Genomic DNA, 19,526 nt, shown 5'->3' with positions numbered 1-19,526 from the left:
TTCTCCCATTCTGTAGGTTGCCTGTTCACTCTGATGGTAGTTTCTTTTGCTGTGCAGAAGCTCTTTAGTTTAATTAGATCTCATTTGTCAATTTTGGGTTTTGTTTACATTGCTTTTGGTGTTTTAGACATGAAGTCCTTGCCCATGCCTATGTCTGTTCATATATATGCCCACTTTTTGATGGGGTTGTTTATTTTTTTCTTGTAAATTTGTTTGTGTTCTGTGTAGGTTCTGGATATTAGCCCTTTGTCAGATGAGTAGATTGCAAAAATTTTCTCCCATTCTGTAGGTTGCCTGTTCACTCTGATGGTAGTTTCTTTTGCTGTGCAGAAGCTCTTTAGTTTAATGAGATCCCATTTGTCAATTTTGGCTTCTGTTGCCATTGCTTTTGGTGTTTTAGACATGAAGTCCTTACCCATGCCTATGTCCTGAGTATTGCCTAGGTTTTCTTCAAGGGTTTTTATGGTATTAGGTCTAACATTTAAGTCTCTAATCCACCTTGAATGAATTTTTGTTTAAGGTGTAAGGAAGGGATTCAGTTTCAGCTTTCTACTTATGGCTAGCCAGTTTTCCCAGCACCATTTGTTAATAGGGAATCCTTTCCCCATTTCTTGTTTTTGTCAGGTTTATCAAAGATGAGATGGTTGTAGATGTGTGGTATTATTTCTGAGGGCTCTGTTCTGTTCCATTGGTCTATATCTCTGTTTTGGTACCAGTACCATGCTGTTTTGGTTACTGTAACCTTGTAGTATAGAAAAAATTGACACCCTAACATCACAATTAAAAGAACTAGAGAAGCAAGAGCAATCACATTCAAAAGCTAGCAGAAGGCAAGAAATAACTAAGATCAGAGCAGAACTGAAGGAGATAGAGACACAAAAAAATCCTTCAAAAAGTCAATGAATCCAGGAGCTGGTTTTTTGAAAAGATCAACAAAATTGACCACTAGCAAGACTAATAAAGAAGAAAAGAGAGAAGAATCAAATAGATGCAATAAAAAATGATAAAGGGGATATCACCACTGACCCCAAAGAAATACAGACTACCATCAGAGAATACTATAAACACCTCTACACAAATAAACTAGAAAACCTAGATGAAATGGATAAATTCCTGGACACATACACTCCCCCAAAACTAAACCAGGAAGAAGTTGAATCCCTGAATAGACCAATAGCAGGCTCTGAAATTGAGGCAATAATTAATAGCCTACCAACCAAAAAAAGTCCAGGACCAGACGGATTCACAGCCGAATTCTACCAGAAATATAAGGAGGAGCTGGTACCATTCCTTCTGAAACTATTCCAATCAACAGAAAAAGAGGGAATCCTTCCTAACTCATTTTATGAGGCCAACATCATCCTGATATCAAGGCCTGGCAGAGACACCACAAAAAAAAAGAGAATTTTAGACCAATATCCCTGATGAACATCGATGCAAAAATCCTCAATAAAATACTGGCAAACCGGATTCAACAACACATCAAAAAGCTTATCCACCATGATCAAGTGGGCTTCATCCCTGGGATTCAAGGCTGGTTCAACATACACAAATCAATAAACGTAATCCAGCATATAAACAGAACCAAAGACAAAAACCACATGATTATCTCAATAGATGCAGAAAAGGTCTTCAACAAAATTCAACAGCCCTTCATGCTAAAAACTCTCAATAAATTTGGTATTGATGGAACATATCTCAAAATAATAAGAGCTATTTCTGACAAACCCACAGCCAATATCATACTGAATGGGCAAAAACTGGAAGCATTCCCCTTAAAAACCGGCACAACAGGGATGTCCTCTCTCACCACTCCTATTCAACATAGTGTTGGAAGTTCTGTCCAGGGCAGTCAGGCAAGAGAAAGAAATAAAGGGTATTCAATTAGGAAAAGAAGAAGTCAAATTGTCCCTGTTTGCAGATGACATGATTGTATATTTAGAAAACCCCATCGTCTCAGCCCAAAATCTTCTTGAGCTGATAAGCAACTTCAGCAAAGTCTCAGGATACAAAATCAATGTGCAAAAATCACAAGCATTCTTATACACCAATAACAGACAAACAGAGAGCCAAATCATGAATGAACTCCCGTTCACAATTGCTTCCAAGAGAATAATAAAATACCTAGGAATCCAACTTTCAAGGGATGTGAAGGACCTCTTCCAGGAGAAGTACAAACCACTGCTCAGTGAAATAAAAAGAGGACAAACAAATGGAAGAACATTCCATGCTCATGGATAGGAAGAATCAATATTGTGAAAATGGCCATACTGCCCAAGGTAATTTATAGATTCAATGCCATCCCCATTAAGCTACCAATGACTTTCTTCACAGAATTGGAAAAAATTACTTTAAAGTTCATATGGAACCAAAAAAGAGCCCGCATGGCCAAGACAATCCTAAGTCAAAAGAACAAAGCTGGAGGCATCACGCTACCTGACTTCAAACTATGTTGGGGATCTTTTCATGTGTTTATTGGCCATTCATATAACTTCTTTGGAGAAATGTCTATTCAAGTCCTTTGCCCATTTTTAAATTTTATCTTTATTTTGTTATTTTTTAGAGACATTATTGCTTAATCACCCAGGCTGGAATGCAGTGGCATGATCATAGGTCACTGTAACCTTGAACTCCTGGGCTTAAGCGATCTTCCTGCCTCAGCCCTCTGAGTAGCTAGGATTACAGGCACACACCACCATGCCCAGCTAATTTTTAAAAACATATTTTTTTTAGAGATAGGGTCTCACTAAGTTATCTAGACTGGTCTCAAGCTCCTAGCCTAAGGCAATCCTCTTACCTTGGCCCTGCAAAGTGCTGGGATTATAGGTTTGACCTATTGTGCCTGCCCACCCCATTTCTTTTTTTTTTTTTTTTTCCTGAATCCCATGATAGATTACCCATTTTTAAATTGGGTTTATTTTATTGTTGAGTTGTAGGAGTCCTTGATTGAATATCAATTCCTGATACTAGACTCTTACCAGATACATGATTTCGAAATATTTTCTCCCATTCTGTGGATTGTCTCTTCACTTTCTTAGTGATGCTTTTTGATGGATAAAAATTATTTGTTTTGATGAAGTCGAATTTATCTACTTTTCTTAGGTTGCTTCTGCTTTTGGTGTTTTATATAAGCAACCATTGCCAAATTCAAGATCATAATGATGTACTCCTATATATATATATTTATTTAACAGTTGCATAGCTTTGGATAGAACTTCCAGTATAGGAAACTTATATTTAGATCTTCCATCTATTTTCAGTTAATTTTTTTAGCTGGGCATGGTGGCTCATGCCTATAATCCAGGCTGAGGTGGGAGTATTGTTTGAGCCCAGGAGTTCAAGACCAGCCTGGGCAACATAGCAAGACCCCGCCTCTACAATTTTTTTTTTTAAAACTAGCCAAGCATGGTGGTGCATACTTGTAGCTCTAGCTACTTGGGAGGACTGCTTGAGCCAGGAGGTTGAGGATGCAGTGAGTTGCATTCATGCCACTGTACTCCAGCCTGGGTGACAGAGCAAGACCCTGTCTCAAAAAAAAAAAAAAAAAAAAAAAAGAAAAGAAAAATTGTATATGCTGTGAGGTAGGGGTCCAACTTCATTCTTTTGGTTGTGGATAAACAGGTGTCTCTATCCTAGATCTTGGCAGTCCTATCAATCGGTTGGTCATTTCCTTCTGGTCCTGGGCTCTGAGTTCTATTCCATTGATCTATATGTCTGTCCCTATGCCAGTGCCATGCTGTTTTGATTACTGTAGCTTTGTAGTAAGTTTTGAATTAGGATGTGTGAGTCTTCCAACTTTGGTTTTTTTTTCCCCCCAAGATTCTTTTGACAATTAAGGATCTCTTGCCATTTTGTATAAATTTTAGAATCAGCTTTTTCCTTTATGCAAAACAGGCTGCTGCGATTTTAATAGGCGTTGCATTGAACCTATAGATTGCTTTGGTTAGTACTGTAACTTTAACAGTATTAAGTCTTCAGATACATGATGTAGGATGTCTTCCCATTTATTTAGGTGTTCTTTAATTTCAGTGGTGTTTTGTAGTTTTCAGTGTACAAGTCTTTTGCCTCCTTGGTTAAATTATTTCCTAGATATTTACATATTTTATGCTGTTGTAATGTTGTTAATTTTGTTTTCAAACTGTTCACTGCTAGTGTATAGAAATACGACCAATTTTTGTGTATTTATCTTGTATTTTGCAACTGTGCTGAGTTTATTAGATCTAATAGGTTTTTTCTGCATTTTTTTTAAGGACGAAGTCTTGCTCTTGTTGCCCAGGCTGGAGTGCAATTTCAGCACAATTTCAGTTCACTGCAACCTCTGCTTTCTGGGTTCAAGCGATTCTCCTGCCTCAGCCTCCCTAGTTGCTGTGATTACAGGCCCCCACCAGCATGCCCAGCTACATTTTTGTATTTTTAGTACAGACAGAATTTTACCATGTTGGCCAGGCTGGTCTCGAACTCCTGACCCCAGGTGATTTGCCTGCCTCGGCCTCCCAAAGTGCTGGGATTACAAGCGTGAGCCACCACACTGGCCAGTTTTTTCTGCATTCTATAAGATTTTCTATATACATGATTATGGCATCTGTGAATAGTGATAGTTTTACTTCCTTATTTCCAGTTAGGAAGTTTTTATTTCTTTTTCTTACCTGATTGCTTTGGCTAGAACTTGCAATACAGTGTTGAATAGAAGAGATAAAAACTGGCACTCTTATTTTATTCCTGAAAGGGATAAAGGGAAAGCTTTCAGTCCTTCACCATTGAGTGTTGTGTGTGTGTTTTTCATATATGCCCTTTACCATACTGTGGAAATTCCCTTCTGTTCTGTTTGTTTTTATCATGAAAAAGTGTTGCATTTTTGTCTTAAGCTGTTTGCATCAATTGAGATGCTCATGTGTGGGATTTTTTCCTTCATTCTGTTAATGTGATGTGGTTTTCTGATACTGAACCACTTTTGCACTTCTAGAACAAATCCTACTCGGTCATGTTATATAAGCTTTTTAATATTCTTCTGGATGCAGTTTGATAGCATTTTTTAATGACTTTTGCATATATACTTATAAGGGATATTGGTCTGTAGGTTTGTCCAACTCCTGGCATCAAGCAGTCCTCCTACCTCAGCCTCCCAAATTGCTGGGGATTATAGCTGTGAGCCAGCATGCCTGGCTGGTTTGTAATTTTCTTACATTGTCTTTATTTGACTTTGGTGACAGGGTAATAATGTTGGCCTCATAGAATGATTTAGAAAGTGTTCCCTCTTCTTCTGTGTTTGGGAAGAGATTGAGAAAGACTATTGTTAGTTCTTTAAATGTTTGGTAGAGTTCACCAGTGAAGCTATGGTCCTGGGCTTTTTGTTGTTGGAAAGTTTTTGATTACTGATTCAATCTCTTTGCTTGTTATAAGTCTGTTCAGATTTTCCATTTCGTCTTGAGTTAGTTTTGGTAATTTGTTTTCAGTAATGTTTGCATTTCACCTAGGCGATTTAATTTACTGGAATAAATTGCTCATAGTATTTTCTTCAAATCCTTTTTGTTTTTTACTGAGAGGCTCCACTATTTTTAATTTCTGATATTAGTTGAATCTTTTTTCTTCCTCATAAGTCTAGCTAAATATTTGTCAGTGTTGTTGATCTTTCAGTGAACTAACTTTTGGATTTAAGTTTTTCTTAATAGACATCTACAGAACTATCCACCCAAAAACAACAATATACATTCCTCTCATCACCACATGGCACATACTCTAAAGTCGATTACATAATCGAACATACAGTATTCCTCAACAAATGCAGAAGAACTGAAATCAGAGCAGCCACTCTCAGACCACAGCACAATCAATCAAATTTAGAAATCAAGACCAAGAAATTCTCTCAAAACCATACAGTTATATGGAAATGAAATAACCTGCTCCTGAATGACTTTTGGATATATGATAAAAATAAGGCAGAAGTCAAGAAGTTATTTGTAGCTATTGAGAACAAAGATATGACATACCAGAATCCCTGGGACACAGCTAAGGCAGTGTTAAGAGGGAAATTTAGGTTGGGTGCGGTGGCGAGCACCTGTAATCACGCCTGTAATCCCAGCACTTTGGGAGGCCGAGACGGGCGGATCATGAGGTCAGGAGATCAAGACCATCCTGGCTAACACAGTGAAACCCCATCTCTACTAAAATACAAAAAAAAAAAATAGCCGGGTGTGGTGGCGAGCACCTGTAGTTCCAGCTACTCGGGAAGCTGAGGCAGGAGAATCGCATGAACCCGGGAGCCAGAGCTTGCAGTGAGCCGAGATCACACCACTGCACTCTAGCCTGGGCGACAGAGCAGGATTCCGTCTCAAAAAAAAAAAAGAGGGAAATTTATAGCACTAAATGCCCACATCAAAAAGTTAGAAAGATCTCAATTTTAGCAACCTAATATCACAACTAAACGAACTGGAGAATGAAGAGAAAACCAAACCCCCTAACAGAAGATAACCAAACTAACAGAAGATAAGAAAAAAACCAAGTTAGACCTGAACCGAAGGAGATCAAGACACACACACACACACACACACACACATTGAAAAGATAAATGAGACTGGGTGTGGTGACTCATGCCTATAATCCCAGCACTTTGGAAGGTGGAGGTGGATGGATCACTTGAGACCAGGCATTCAAGACCAGCCTGACCAACATGGCGAAAACCCATCTCTACTAAAAATAAAAAAATTAGCTGGGCGGGGTGGCACACGCCTGTTATCCCAGCTACTTTGAATGCTGAGGTTCAAGAATAACTTGACCCTGGGAGGTGGAGGTTGCAGTGAGCTGAGATTGCACCATCACACTCCAGCCTGGGAAACAGTGAGACTCTGTCTCAAAAAAAAATCCAACAAACCACAAAAGATCAATGAATTCAGGAGTTGTTTCTTTTTTGGAAAAAAATAATAAAACAGACCATGAGCTAGACTAATAAGAAAAGAGAGAGGATCTAAATAAACACAATCAGAAACCACAAAGGAGATATTACTACTGACTCCACAGAAATACACGTAACTATCAGAGAATATTACAAACACCTGTATGCCCATAAACTAGAAGAAATTAATAAATTCCTGGACACACACACTTTCTCAAGGCAGCCAGGAAGAAATTGAATCCTGAACAGACCAATAATGAGCTCCAAAATTGAATCAGTAGTAAACAGCCTACCAAACAAAAAAAGCCCAGGATTAGACGGGTTCACAGTTGAATTCTATCAGATATGCAAAGAAGAGCTGGTACCATTACTGCTGAAACTATTTCAAAAAATTGAGGAGGAGAGACTCCTCCCTAACTCATTCTATGAAGGCAGCATCATCCTGATACGAACACTTGGCAATGACACAACAAAAAAAGAAAACTTCAGGCCAGTATTCTTGATGAACATCAATCCAAAAATACTCAACAAAATACTGGCAAACTGAATCCAGCAGCACATCAAAAAGCTTATCCACCGCAGTCAAATAGGCTATATCCCTGGGATGCAAGTTGGTTCAGCATATGCAAATCAATAAATGTGATTCATCACATAAACAGAACTAAAGACAAAAACCACATGATTATCGCAATAGATGCAGAAAAGGGTTTTGATAAAACTCAACACTGCTTCAGGTTAAAAACTCTCAGTAAAATAAGTATTCAAGGAACATACCTCAAAATAATAAAAGCCGTCTCTGACAAAGCCACAGCCAACATGATACTGAATGGGCAAAAGCTGGAAGCATTCCCCTTGAGAACTGGCACAGGAAAAGATCCCCTTTCTCACCACTCCTGTTAACATAGTATTGGAATGCCTACCCAGAGCAATCAGGCAAGAGAAAGAAATAAGGGGAATCCAAATAGGAAGCGAGGAAGTCAAACTATCCCTGTTTGGAGATGACATGATTCTATATCTAGAAAACCCCATAGTCTTGGCCTGAAAGCTCCTTAAGCTGATAAACAACTTCATCAAAGTCTCAGGATACAAAATCAGTGTTCAAAAATCACTAGCATTCCTATTCACCAACAATAGTCAAGCCGAGAGCCAAATCAGGAATGCAGTCCTATTCACAGTTGCCATAAAAAAAATAAAATACCTAGGATTTTCTTGGTTTCCAGGGAGGTGAAGGGTCTCTACAAGGAGAGCTACAAAACACTGCTTAACGAAGTCAGAGATGACACAGACTAATGGAAAAACATTTCATGCCCATGGGTAGGAAGAATCAATATCATTAAAATAATCATATTGCCCAAAGTAATGTATAGATTCAATGATATTTCTGTTTAACTACTGATAACATTCTTCACAGAACTTGAAGAAACTATTTTAAAATTCATATGGAACCAAAAAAGAGCCCAAATAGCCAAGGCAATCCTAAGCAAAAAGAGGTAGCTGGAGGCATTATGCTACCTGACTTCAGACTGTAGGGCTACAGTAACCAAAACAGCATGGTACTGGTATAAAAACTGACACACAGACCAATGGAACAGAATGGAGCCCAGAAATTGTGCCACACACCTACAACTATCTGATATTCGACAAAGCTGACAGAAACAAGCAATGGGGAAACAGTTCCCTATTCAATAAATGGTGCTGGGATAACTGGCTAGCTATATGCTTCCTGCAAATATCAACTGGCTAGCTATATGCTTCCTGCAAAAATCAACTCAAGGCAAATTAAAGACTTAAATGTAAAACCCAAAACTATAAAAACTCTGGAAGACAATCTAGGCAATACCATTCTGGACATAGGAACGGGCAAAGATTTCATGAAGAAGATGCTAAAAGCAGTTGCAACAAAAGCAAAAATTGATAAATGAGATCTAATTAAAGAGCTTCTGCATAGCAAAAGAAACTCAGCCAAGTAAGCAGAAAGCCTACAGAATGGGAGAACATTTTTGCAAACTATCCATCTGACAAAAGTCTAATATCCAGCATCTATAAGGAACTTAAGCAAATTTACAAGAAAAAAAAAAAACATTAAAAAGTGGGCAAAGGACTTGAACAGACACCTTTCAAAAGAAGACTTATATGTGGCCAACAAGCATATAGAAAACAGTTCAACATCACTGATCATTAGAGAAATCCAAATCAAAACCACAGTGAGACACCAACTCGACCAGTCAGAATGGCTATTATTTTAAAAAATCAAACAATAACAGGCGAGGTTGCAGAGAAACAGGAACGCTTATACACTGTTGGTAGGAGTGTAAATTTGTTTAGCCATTGTGGAAAAACAGTGGGTGATTCCTCAAAGACCTAAAACAAATACCATTCAACCCAGCAATCCCATTACTGGGTATATACCCAAAGGAATATAAATCGTTCTGTCATAAAGACACATGCACACGTATGTTCATTCCAGTACTATTCACAGTAGCAAAGACATGGAATCAACCTAAATGCCCATCAGTGGCAGACTGGATTTTTAAAATGTGGTATGTACACACCTTGAAATACTATACAGCCATAAAAAAAGAATGAAATAGAATGAAATTGTGTCCTTTGCAGAAACATGGGTGGAGCTGGAGGCCATTATCCTTAGCAAACTAACACAGGAACAGAAAACCAAATACTGCGTAAAGTGGTAGCTAAATGATGAGAACACATGGACACATAGAGGAGAAAAACAGACAGTGGAGCCTGTCAGAAGGTAGAGCACACCAGGAGGGAGAGGATCACGAAAAATAACTAATGGGTACTAGGCTTCATACCTGGCTGACAGAATAATCTGTACAACAAACTCCCATGGTACAAGTTTACCTGTATAACAAACCTGCACATGTACCTCTGAAGTTAAAAAACAATTATACTTTTCAGCTTCAAAGTTGTTAATTCATTTTTATAATTTTTCTTATTTATTAATATTCTACATTTGTTGGCACATTGTTTTCTTGGTTTCCCTTTACTTCTTTGTCCACGGTTTCATTTTTTAAAATATGGATGTACTATAGATGTACTTTGTTTCAGGGTACATGTGATAATACATTAAGCACTTGGTGGGCACTTAGGTCAGTTCTATATTTTGACTGTGGTGAGTAGAGCTGCAGTAAGAATGGAAGTGCAGGTGTCTTTTTGATATATAGATTTTCTTTCTTTTGGATGTTTACCCAGTAGTGGAACTGCTGGACCACATGGTCATTCTCTTTTTAGTTTCTGAGGAACCTCCATACTGTCCTTTAAAGTTGCTGTACTAATTTACATTCCCAGCAGCAGCGTAAGAGGGTTACCCTTTCTATGGGTCCTCACCAGCATCTGTTATTGCCTATCTTTTTAATTATAAAGCCATTTTAACTGGAGTGAGATGATGTCTCATCGTAGTTTGAGTTTGCATTTCCCTGATGATTAGTGATGTTGAGCATTTTTTCATATACCTTTCCCTACATGAATTTGTTGCACTTCTTTCCTAAGCCCCTTCTTTGAAAATCCTGCCTAGACCCAGGTCCTATATGATGTGAGTTTATCTTTTTCTTCCTAGTGCTGTGTTAAATGAGAAGAATGTGCCCCTCCCCAAAGAGTCTCTTGAGACTCTGACGTATATCACACCTGCCAACAGTGGTTCTGTTCTAAAGGTAAGAATACTTTTACTTCTTAAAATTTTTGCCAAAGACAATTTTGAATTGAATCTTGCAGTATAACCAAGTGCATCTAGTGATTACTGATGGACACTGGGACTTAAGATGTGAGAAGAGCGGCCGAGCACAGGGGCTCACACCTATAATTCCAGCACTTTGGGAGGCCGGGGCATGTGGACCCCTTGAGCTCAGGAGTTTGAGACCAGCCTGAGCAACATGGCAAAACCTGTCTCTACCAAAAATACAAAAAATTAGCTGGGCATGGTGGCAGGTGCCTATGGTCCCAGCTTCTCAGGAGGCTGAGACAGAAGGATCACTTGAGCATGGGAGGTGGAGGTTGCAGTGAACTGAGATCATGCCACTGCACTCCATCCTGAGTAATAGAGTGAGACTGTCTCAGAAAAAAAACAGATGTGGTAAAAGGATTGAGCCACAGTTCTCTAGGGAGAATCCTGTTGCCACACCACTCACAAGAGGATCTTAGGGATTCTTCTCCAGTTTGTGTGTACTTTGTTTATATTTTGGGGCTGGTTTTGGATGTTGGCTATGCTTTCACTCATATTTCCTTTTAAGATACAGTGTTGCATGCAAATAGTGACTAAGTGTTTCTTAGATGAAAGAATTAGGGGATCTTGTTGAATCAGTAGTTTCATTTACTCTAGGGCAGGGGTCCCCAATCCCTGTGCTTTGGACCGGTACTGGTTCATGGCCTGTTAGGAACTGGGCCACACAGCAGGAGGTGAGCTGCAGGGAACCATTGTTGTGTGAGTTCCACTTCCTGTCAGATCAGCTGTGGTGTTAGAGTCTCATAGGAGTGCAAACCCTACTGTGAACTGTGCACACGAGGGATCTAGGTTGCTCACTGCTTATAAAAATCTAATGCCTGATGATTTGAGGTGGAACAGTTTCATCCCAAAACCATACCCCACCCCCAAACCTGATCCTTGGAAAAATTGTCTTCCACAAAACTGGTCCTTGGTGCCAAAAAGGTTGGGGACTGCTGCTGTAGGGAATGTAAGCTGTGTGAGAGACTCGACCTCTTTTGTTCATTGCTGTATCCCTCAGGCTGGTCTCAGACTCCTGCCCTCAAGCAGTTCTACTACCTTGGCCTCCCAAAGTGCTGGGGTAGCCTAAGTGTCTCAAGGTAGCCTAAGTGTCTCAAATAGTACCTGGCACATAATAAACACTAAATAAACATTTGTTGATTGAAACAAACTTTTTGAAATAACAGAGACCTATCACTAATTACATTGCAACATAACCAGCTCATCTCAACTTCTGCCTTTTCTGTATCCACTTGCTAAACCCCTTACCAATTCAGAAATCATAGAAACCCAGTTTATTGCCAATGAATGTTTTAATTTGCAAGTTAAATTAAAAATTGTCTTTGCATGAACACTTACCATTTGTCTCTTTTATTGCATAATGTACATCTCTTGTAATTTGCCAAATACTTCACAAAAAGGAAAAATTAAAAATCACTTGTATTCTCACTACTCAATGAAGGTGTATGGTTGGTATTTACGTATATAAGTATCTTTCAGATTTTTAGGCTTAAAGAAAAAACCCAACCTAAAATACCTTCAGTCAGGCATTTCTTTTCTGCTGATTAAAATCTGAAAAGATACATTGACTAATCATTGGAAATCATTAAGCAGAACCTGAGATGTTTTTAAAGCAGAAAAGGACATTTAGTTCAAAGATTTATTGCATATATAATATGCACCAGACAACTTATTAAGTATTAAAGATTCAAAAACGAATGAATGAAACATGGTCTCAGCTTAACTGCCTATAGTCTAGTGGGAGAGAGAATTGTAATACATTGTGGTAGAGACTTGCACAAGCTGTTATGGTGCACTTAGTCCAGGCAGCAGGGTGGGAAGATAAGGGAGAACAATTTTTCATGTTTTTGTGGTTTAAATTAAGTTGCATGTTGAAATATGAATAGGAGATTCTCCAAGACGTGAAGGCATATAGGCAGAAATGGAAATGTGTAAATGAGTGGCTGAATGTGATGGCTCATGCCTATAATCCCAGCACTTTAGGCCAAGGCGGTAATATGGTTTGAGGCCAGGAGTTTGAGACAAGACTGGGCAACATAGGGAGACCCCATCTCTACAATTTTTTTAAAAAAAATTAGCCAGGCATAGTTTTACATGCCTGTAGTCCTGTCTTCTTGGGCAGCTGATGTGGGAGGATTGTGTAAGCCCAGGAAATTCAGGCTGCAGTGAGCTATGATTGTACCATTACACTACAGCGTGGGTGACAGAGCAAGACCATGTCCCCCCCCCCCTCCAAAAAAAAAGAAATGTATGAATGAAGGGCCCTTTTTTCTTGTGTGCTAGGCCCTAGGTTCCTATTGTTTATTGCCAGATTGGCATTTTATCTTTTGTTGTTTTAAAATTCTCCCAGACCCCCTCCCTCACAGTAGAGAATTGTGTCCTCTATAAGGTACTTCAAGTACTGGTTAACCAAAAGTATTCATTAACGTTTATAGGGAGAGAGTTCATATCATAGTATTTTACGAACAGAAGCACCCATCAGTCTAGATAAAGGAACATTTGGAATTTAGCCATCTCCTTTATCCAGTGTCTCCTGTGCTGACCTGTTACTGGTTTTTATTTGTTTGTTTGTTTTTAAGTTCAAAGTGTGATATTACCATACAGAGTAGTACGATTCTCCTCTAGTCTAAAAGTTAAGAGGCTGGGCACAGTGGCTCACACTTGTAATCCCAGCACTTTGAGAGGCCAGGGTAGGGGGATCACTTGAACCCAGGAGTTCAAGATCAGCCTGGGCAACATAAGTGAGACCCTGTCTCTATAAAAAAAAATTGGCTGGGCATGGTGTCACACACCTGTAGTCCCAGCTGCTTGGGAGGCTGAGGTGGGAGGACGGCTCGGGCCCAGGATGTTGGGGCTGCACTGAGTTATGCTTGTGCCACTGCACTGCAGTCTGGACAGGGCAAGACCTTGTCTCAAAAAAATTTTTTTAAAATTATTTTATTGTATTTACTTTTTTTTTTCTTTGAGATGGAGTCTTGCTCTGTCACCCAGGCTGGAGTGCAGTGGCGCGATCTTGGCTCACTGCAACCTCTGCCTCCCAGGTTCACACTATTCTCCTACCTCAACTTCCTGAGTAGCTGGGACTACAGACACCCGCCACCAGGCCTGGCTAATATTTTGTATTTTTAGTAGAGACAGAGTTTCACCGTGTTAGCCAGGATGGTCTAGATCTCCTTTCCTCACTATCTACCCACCTCGGCCTCCCAAAGTGCTGGGATTACAGGCGTTAGCCACCACATCCGGCTGTATTTACTTTTTAAAAATTCATTTTGATGCAGAATCTCGCTCTGTCACCAAGGCTGGAGTACAGTGGTGTAATCTTGGCTCACTGCAGCCTCTACCTCCCGGGCTCAAGTGATCTTCCCACCTCAGCCTCCTGAGTAGCTGGGACTACAGCTGGGTGCCACTGTGCCCAGCTAGTTTTGCTCAGTTTTTGTGAAGATGAGGTCTCACTATATTGCCCAGGCTGGCCTGGAACTCCTGGGCTCAAGAGATCCTCCCGCCTTGGCCTCTCAGAGCACCAGGATTACAGGTGTGAGCCACTGCATCCAGCCAAAAAAAATGTTTTGTAATTAAAAAGTTAAGAGCCAGAATAGTCATAACCCTACCCAAGTTTTGTCTAGGAGAACAGCTGTTTGAAAATTTACGTAGCAGTTTAGCTTTTTCACGTCCTGACTGTAGTATAGGTTTCCCTCCATGCAGAAGTGGAATCATTAACAACCATGATTCATGAGCGTCCCTGTGTGTTTAAAGGATTAACACTAATCAGGCCTGTGTCAGAATTATAAATTGAGAGGATATGGAAAAAACTTAACGTCTGATGGTAAAGGGGTCATTTAACAACTCTAGATTCCTGTCTTCCATAGGAGGCTACAGATGAATTGGATGCCTTGCTTGCATCTCTAACCGAGAATCTGATTGATCACACAGTTGCACCTCAGGTAAATATGCTTTAAAACAGTATGATGGAAAGAAACTTCTGTTTTGAAAAATGTTCCTGCTAGATTCCAGTTTTTTCCTTTTTAATAATTCATGGTTAAACTTTCCATTGGATAAGAGTTTATGTTTTAGTAACCACTTAGCATTGCCTCTCTGTCCTAAAATTTTACCACTTTGAATTTGTGTATCACTGTATAGAAATCACATATTTCTATAAGCCTTTTATAATTCAACATCATATTAAATAACATGAGAGAAAACATGGGGATAAAACAGCTTAAGACAATAAGGATATATTTAATTTTAACAAAAGTTTTACAGAAAGATGAGAGCATCAGAATGGCATTGAACATATCAATCATTATTACAGTCTGGAAGATACTCTCGTAAGTATAATTGTCCTTCAGTACCTGTGGGGGATTGGTTCCAGGACTCCCCTTGGATACCAAAATCCACGCATGCTTAAATCTCATATAAAATGGTGTAGTGTTTGCATATAACCTACACATATCCTCTAGTATATTTTAAATCATCTCTAGCTTACCTGTAATATCTAATGCAGTGTAAATGCTGGTAAACAGATATGGTATTGTTTAGGAAATAATGACAAGAAAAAAGTCTGCACATGTTCAGTACAGACACAACCATCCTTTTTTCCCCTCCAAATATTTTCAATTCACAGTTGGTTGAATCCGCAGATGCAGAACTCATGGATATAGAGGGCCAACTGAAACAGTTTCTTCCCTCCAGGGATGAGAGGGAGAGAAATGACTAATTTTGCTGGACGCAGTGGCTCACGCCTGTAATCCCAGCACTTTGGGAGGCCAAAGCAGGCGGATCACTTGAGGTCAGGAGTTCAAGACCAGCCTGGCCAACATGGTGAAACCCTGTCTCTACTGAAAATACAAAAATTAGCCGGGGGTGTTGGTGCACACCTGTAACCCCAGCTACTTGAGAGGCTGAGGCAAGAGAATTGCTGGAACCTGGGAGACGGAGCTTGCAGTGAGCCAAGATAGCGCCACTGCACTCCAGCCTGGGTGACACAGTGAGACTCTGTCTCAAAAAAAAAAAAAAAAAAAAAGAAATGACTAACTTTGTACCTTATGAGTGATGTGACAAGTATTGCTGTAGCAGTTAGATGCCATCCTGAAGGCTTGGAAATACAGATGATACTTTCTGTGGTATCGAATGTTTGCTTACATCATTAATCCTCCAATTTTTGTGTATATCAGAATCACTTTGAGGGGATGTTAACACACAAGATTGCTGGGCCCCACCTCAAAGTTTCTAATTTTGGTATATCTTGGGTGGGGTCTGAAAAGTTGTGTTTCTAACATGTTCCCGGGTGATGCAGATGTGGTGTGGGAACCACCCTTTGGGAATGACCAGCGTAGATTAATAAACAAAGACTTTACCAAAGGATAAGAGTTAACTGCAAGTCTGGAAAAGTCTGTCAAACTATTTTTTGTTTACTACTTATGATATTTTTTTCTCTTATTTCCTGCTGTTAACATGCATCTAAAAAATATTGGTAGGAAAGTCATACTTTGTGGGTTGGGTTTTGTTTTTGTTTTTTGTTTTTTTTTGAGATGGAGTCTCGCTTTTTTGCCAGGCTGGAGTGCAGTGGCGCGATCTCAGCTCGCTGCAACCTCCGCCTCCAAGCGATTCTCCTGCCTCAGCCTCCCGAGTAGCTGGGGCTACAGGCGCATGCCACCACACCCAGATAATTTTTGTATTTTTAGTAGAGACAGGGTTTCATCACGTTGGCCTGGATGGTCTTGATCTCTTGACCTCATGATCTGTCTGCCTCGCCCTCTCAATATGCTGGGATTACAGGCGTGTGCCACTACGCCCAGCCTGTGTTTTTATTCTTTTGGTGGTTATCTAATTTATTAATACCTGGACTTACATTAGTTTTTTCTTAAGAGTATCTAAGGCCACCAATGCAAGGACTAGTCTAAATTACTAGTAAAATGGGTGGGTTTCATTAGTTTATAATTCTACACATAGAAGATCTGTAATAGAAAGCTAGACATTTAAAAATAATATATCAAAGGCCTTGTGAACCAGGAGCAATATGGGTGTTTTTATTGCTGCTTTCTTCATGCATACATGATAATTAGAGAATGATCTGCATCTAAACAGATTATTTTTTCTGTGCACTTTCTTTGTGCTGTTTATTTGGATTAGTCACAATCCATTGTTCAGGCTGCAACCAAGAAGGCTATCATTATTTGTAATTAACCAAAATTTCAGAGAATAAAATGTTAAACTGAATACTGGGTGTGGAGTAGGGGCAGTCCTATTAAGTGAACTGAAAGTAGTAATAGATTCTTGAATGGTAAATTTTTAGATAAGAGATTCTCAAAATTATGACACTTTCTTAAGTGGTGACGGATAGCATCTGTGTTGTATAATAGAAAAGGGTCTTGGATTTAGAAGTCCACGTCAGCTCAAGGAACACCATTAAGAATTGCCGTCCTAGAATGGATTTCGTAATAGATGTAAGTATTATAAGTATGAAAATAAGTCAGTCTTTCCAAAAAGTAAATACATAAAATTATTTTAGGTGTCTTCTACATCCATGATCACACCTCGGTGGATTGTTCCGGTAAGTTCATGTTATTTGTGATTTTTCTTCTGGCTACCCTCTCAGGGTAAGGCCTAAAGGATTACTGGGTTCTTTGTTTTTCCTTAAAAATGTGAGGGTTGTTTCAAAGCCTTGTTAACTGAACTTAATGGCTTCAAGCTAGTGGCTTACCCTTTCTGGTTGTAAGTGTTTGTCAGGATGCTGGCAGAAACAAAAGTAAAAGTCTGAGACGAAGAATAGTTAACAAAACAAAACAGTCATAATTATCAAAACTATCTTACTTACTCTCATATTCAGTAGTGAAGCTTGATTTGGAGCTGAAGTGCTGACCAGGCAGGTATTGTTACCTCTGTATTTAGATGTGTGTGTATCTCCCACAGCAGAGCGGTGCCATGTCTAATGGACTTGCGGGATGTGAAATGCTTTTGGCAGAGAAGGAGGGACACGGTAATAAGGATGGAATCTCACTGATCTCTCCCCCAGCGCCATTCTTGGTAGATGCTGTGACCAGGTGAGAAAATTATTTCTCAATTGCAGTTCTTAGGCATCTATTAGGAGGAAAAAAATAATAAAACTTATTATCTCTAAAACAGCAATGTTGATTCTTCCCTAACTGAACTGTATTGAAATTGGATAAATCTTTTTTCTGTTTGTTATTTAGTGTATTGGCTTTTTCTTGTCAGTAGCAATTTTCTACAAAATTATGAAGTATTTTCTATTAGCATTTCTTTATCAAGTCTTTGCTGAAGATATCAACAGGCTTATCTTTAAATTTTAATATTTGTTTTAAAATCAGTTTGTATTGTTTCCTTTGATGCTTTACTGTTATGCTCATGCCTACTATAATAGTGATGAATGATAGTGCCCGTCAACACAGGGCAAGAGGTGCAGTACAAATGGGTAAGGGAGGATACTCCCAGGGTGAGAGCCCTGAGATGCCTTTACCGACACATATTGTGAGCTCATTTCAACGCATTGCTTGCTACAAACAGAAACTAGACTCAAAAAGTAGAGCTTTTTGTTCAGCATCTGGTTCTTCAACTTTTGATTGCTAGAAACATAACTGCACCTGTTTTACAAAAGATTTAGAATTGCCTTCACTTCTACCTCAGACCTTTTTTTCTGATTATATCCCCCATTTCACATATCCTCTTGAAAATGTGGGTCGGCTGAAATACATGCTTTCCTAATTAGAGAAAGGTGGGGGGAATTATTAGAGATTATTAACTTGAAAGAAATTCAGTTTAATTTAAAAATTGTTCTCACAGAGTTTAAAGTAGCATATTACTCACTCAGCAAACACTTATTGAATGTCCGTGATGGACCAGGCATTGACTGATATCTGACACTGAAGATAACAGTGAACAAGACAGATGAGAGACCTGCATTTGGGAAGCTTACATCTAGTAAGAGAGCACTTTATACAAATGTAATGGATTATTTTTCTAAGCATTTGTATGCCTACTAATTATCACTGTAAAAATAGAGCTGCATACAGAGAACCTGATGGTAATGCTTTGTAATTGAATTTACACAATAAAATGTGAGCTCTTAAGGACTTTCAAATTAAAAATTGCAGATAAAAGCAGAGCTTATCTCTGTTTCTTCCTAAAACTCATGGAAAGGAGTAATAAAGGGCTAAAGAGATAAAAATTACAGATCAGTGGAACAGAATAGAGTCTAGAAACAAACTCATGTGTAATACAGTTTTCTGGTTTATGAAAAAAGTGATGGTGCAATGCTGTGAGGAAAGAATGGTCTTTTAGTAAATCAGCCGGACAGATTAGTTGTCCCTGTGGGAAAAAAACAATCTTCACCCAACTCCATACCATTCACAAAAATCTATTCTGGATGGATTGCACATCTAAATATGAAACATCAGATAATAAACTTATAGAAGAAAATATGAGTGAACTTACTTCTGACCTTAGAATAGGCAAAGATTTTTTTAAACAGCTCACAAGGAGCTTTAGTCTTACAGGAAAAAAAATCACTTGGATTACATCAAGAAATTTTGTTCATCAAAAGATGTAATTTCAAGATATTATGGAAGGGGAAACTACAGAATAGGAGAAAACATTTGTTCTCCATCCCTCCTTCTGTCTCTGTCTCCCTCTCTCACCCCTTCCATTCTCCTTTCTCCCCAACCCCAGTCTTAACTTTGTATGGCAAAGGACCCACTCATATCTAGAATTTATAAAGAGCTCTTCCAAATAAGTAAGCTAAAGACAGCATAATAGAAAAATGGGCAAAAAGCTTGAATAGGCAGTTCACAAACCGATATCCAAATGGCCGGTAAGCATTCTAGACAGTATGCAACTTGATTAGTCTTGGGGAATGTAAATTCAAACTACCTTGTGACAGTG

General features: G+C 39.0%; 1 protein-coding gene and 1 long non-coding RNA gene across 8 annotated transcripts in view; one reads left to right on the top strand and one right to left on the bottom strand.

Annotated features, from left to right (window-relative positions):
* The window catches only part of EPB41L5 (erythrocyte membrane protein band 4.1 like 5), a 189,666-nt gene that overhangs the window by 160,999 nt on the left and 9,141 nt on the right, over positions 1-19,526 (top strand). For 4 of the 6 annotated variants that reach the window (XR_004176469.1, XM_031651176.1, XM_031651175.1 and 1 more), the window contains exons 21-24: positions 10,470-10,563; positions 14,498-14,572; positions 17,140-17,181; positions 17,541-17,671. Coding sequence is in view for 5 of the 6 variants with exons in the window: in XM_031651176.1 (XP_031507036.1) it covers positions 10,470-10,563; positions 14,498-14,572; positions 17,140-17,181; positions 17,541-17,671 (342 nt within the window). In the remaining variant the exon portion in view is untranslated. Of the gene's footprint in view, positions 1-10,469; positions 10,564-14,497; positions 14,573-14,883; positions 15,394-17,139; positions 17,182-17,540; positions 17,672-19,526 lie in introns of those variants that run through there. The other 2 variants (XM_031651177.1, XM_031651178.1) reach the window with 2 other exon arrangements.
* The window catches only part of LOC116269139, a 31,852-nt gene that overhangs the window by 10,190 nt on the left and 2,136 nt on the right, over positions 1-19,526 (bottom strand). For both annotated transcript variants that reach the window (XR_004176471.1, XR_004176470.1), the window contains one exon: positions 17,446-17,708. This is a non-coding gene — a long non-coding RNA (uncharacterized LOC116269139). The remainder of the gene's footprint in view (positions 1-17,445; positions 17,709-19,526) is intronic.

This window comes from Papio anubis, chromosome 10 (genome assembly GCF_008728515.1).
Source record: "Papio anubis isolate 15944 chromosome 10, Panubis1.0, whole genome shotgun sequence".
Classification (NCBI taxonomy): domain Eukaryota; kingdom Metazoa; phylum Chordata; class Mammalia; order Primates; family Cercopithecidae; genus Papio; species Papio anubis.
The sequence above is the reverse complement of the archived record's forward strand: the minus strand, read 5'-3'. Positions and strand labels throughout refer to the sequence as shown.